Below are 2,424 nucleotides of genomic sequence, written 5' to 3' on the forward strand. Positions count from 1 at the left end.
AACCATGGCCTTGTTCATTCTCTGAATAGGAAAGGCATTTACAAAGCCCTGGGGAGGAGCTATTCCTTCCCCTCTGGCCCCAATGGCCTTCGAGTTCAGGGTAAACCTATTCCTTGGAAATGATTCGAGACTCTGCAAAGGATGCTTCCAAGAACAAGGTCTCGGTTTGCTCTTCATGGCCCTACACCATCCCCATCTCTCCACATCCCCAACCCTCATCACTGTTAGAACTCACAGTAGTGCTTAACTTGTGCCAAGTTCAGAGGCCATTTTAGAGCTGAGTCAACAAATCGCCTTCAGCTCCTCTAGAACATTCCTCTGAAGGTCTCTTCAGTCACGCTTGCTCAGCCTACATGTCTCTGTCTGTGTTGTTTGGTGGTGGGTTGCTTGCCAAATTTTGTCATTGTTTCATTTTATTGATCATATTTAGTTATGCACTAGGTCTGTCTCTCCAATGAGAATAATTAAAGCTAACATTCTTTGAACTTTCTTAACACGCCAGGCTTTGTTCAAGTGCTTTATGTGGATTAACTCATTGAATTATTATAACAATCTTTTGAGATTAGTGCTATTATCCCTATTGTACAGATGAGAAAACTGAAACTCAGAGAGGTTAAATAAATTCCCAAGTTTACACAGCTAGTTAGTGGTGAGGTCCCAGCTTGGAACCCTGGCAGTCTGATGCCAGGGCCTGTGTGCTTTAACATAAAATATACTATCCCTAGAATGTAAGCTTCCTAAAGACAGACACTTGAATTTCTGACAGGAAGAACACAGAGCTCAGCATATGGAAGGCTATCAACAAATATTTCTTAACTGTTTCATTATTTAGAACTTCTTAAGGTTGCGTAGAGACCAAATTGTATACATTTCTTTTCTGTGTTCCACTACTACTCTAGTAATGCTTACAAACTAACCAAACAACCAAGTAGAGAAGACCTTCTCTATGAAAGAGTTCTACCTACAGAGGACCTCCGCAGTGAGACCAATCTTCAGACGGCTACCCTTGGCTAAAGCAGAACCAAATCCAGTGAGAGCCTCTGGGTGTTCCCCCTCATTTTGGGTGGTACCCTCGTTCTGCACACCAGGGCACTGGAGAAATATGGAAGGGGCAAATCTGAGCCAAGAGATTGAGTTTGAGCTCTTCGGCCTCACCAGTGACCCCCAGCTCCAGAAGCTGCTCTTCACCATGTTCCTGGGCATGTACACCATCACTGTGCTGGGGAACCTAATCATGTTCCTTCTGATCCACATGAGTGCCACTCTGCACACACCCATGTACTCCCTCCTGAAGAGCCTCTCCTTGGACTTCTGCTACTCCTCCACCGTTGTCCCGCAGACCCTGGTGAACTTCTTGGCCAAGAAGAAAGTGATCTCCTATTTTGGCTGCATGGCCCAGTTATTCTTCTATGCGGGTTTCACCACCAGTGAATGTATCTCATTGCCGCCATGGCCTTTGACTGCTCTGCCACCATTTGTAACCCCCTGCTCTTCCCACTCACTGTGTCTCCTGAGATCTGTGTCTCTTTGATTGTGGGCTCCTATGGTGCAGGATTTCTCAATTCCCTTATCCACACAAGCTGTATCTTTAGTCCGAAATTCTGTGTTGCTCATGTGGTCACTCACTTTTTCTGTGATGGACCACCTATCTTGTCTCTCTCTTGTGTGGACACCTCGATGTGTGAGATCCTGCTCTTCATTTTTGCTGGTTTCAACCTTTTGAGCTGCACCCTTACCATCTTGGTCTCCTACCTCTTAATCCTCATTTCCTTCCTGAGAATGAACTCAGTCCAGTGCAGGTTCAAGGCCTTTTCCACCTGTGCTTCCCACCTCACTGCTGTCTGCCTCTTCTATGGCACAACACTTTTTATATACCTGTGCCCCAGGTCCAGCTACTCATTGACCCAAGACCGCACAGTTGCTGTGATCTACACAGTGGTAATCCCAATGCTGAACCCCCTTATGTACTCCTTGAGAAACAAGGATGCGAAGGATGATTTAAGAAAGGTTTGGGGCAGGAAAATAATGGAATGATCCTCTCAACCCATTACCACATATCTTTAGAAAGCCAAAGGAGGGGCGCCTGGGTGGCTCAGTCGGTTAAGTGTCTGCTTTCGGCTCAGATCATGATCCCAGAGTCCTAGGAATGAGTCCCTGTGTTGGGCTCCCTGCTCAGCAGGGAGTCTGCTTCTCCCTCTCCCTCGGCCAGCCCCTCTCTCCCCCCACCTCAAATAAGTGCCCTCTCTCTCTCAAATAAATAAATAAAATCAAAAGAAAGAAAGAAATAAGAAAGAAAAAGAAAAAGAAAGAAAGAAAGAAAGAAAAAGAAAGAAAGAAAGAAAAAGAAAGAAAGAAAGAAAGAAAAAGAAAGAAAGAAAGAAAGAAAGAAAGAAAGAAAGAAAGAAAGAAAGAAAGAAAGAAAGA

The 2,424-nt window shown here is 44.8% G+C and overlaps 1 protein-coding gene across 1 annotated transcript; it reads left to right on the plus strand.

The window, feature by feature from the left end:
* Nucleotides 1-946: 946 nt before the first annotated feature.
* Nucleotides 947-2,034, plus strand: OR5AU1 (olfactory receptor family 5 subfamily AU member 1). Its single transcript, XM_028095142.1, is given in 2 exon segments — nucleotides 947-1,433; nucleotides 1,436-2,034. Coding segments are annotated over 2 exon segments (1,086 nt in total).
* The last annotated feature ends 390 nt before the right edge of the window (nucleotides 2,035-2,424 follow it).

This window comes from Eumetopias jubatus, unplaced genomic scaffold (genome assembly GCF_037043125.1).
Source record: "Eumetopias jubatus isolate StellerSeaLion01/CBP00866 unplaced genomic scaffold, mEumJub1_p1.0 scaffold_7, whole genome shotgun sequence".
NCBI lineage: Eukaryota > Metazoa > Chordata > Mammalia > Carnivora > Otariidae > Eumetopias > Eumetopias jubatus.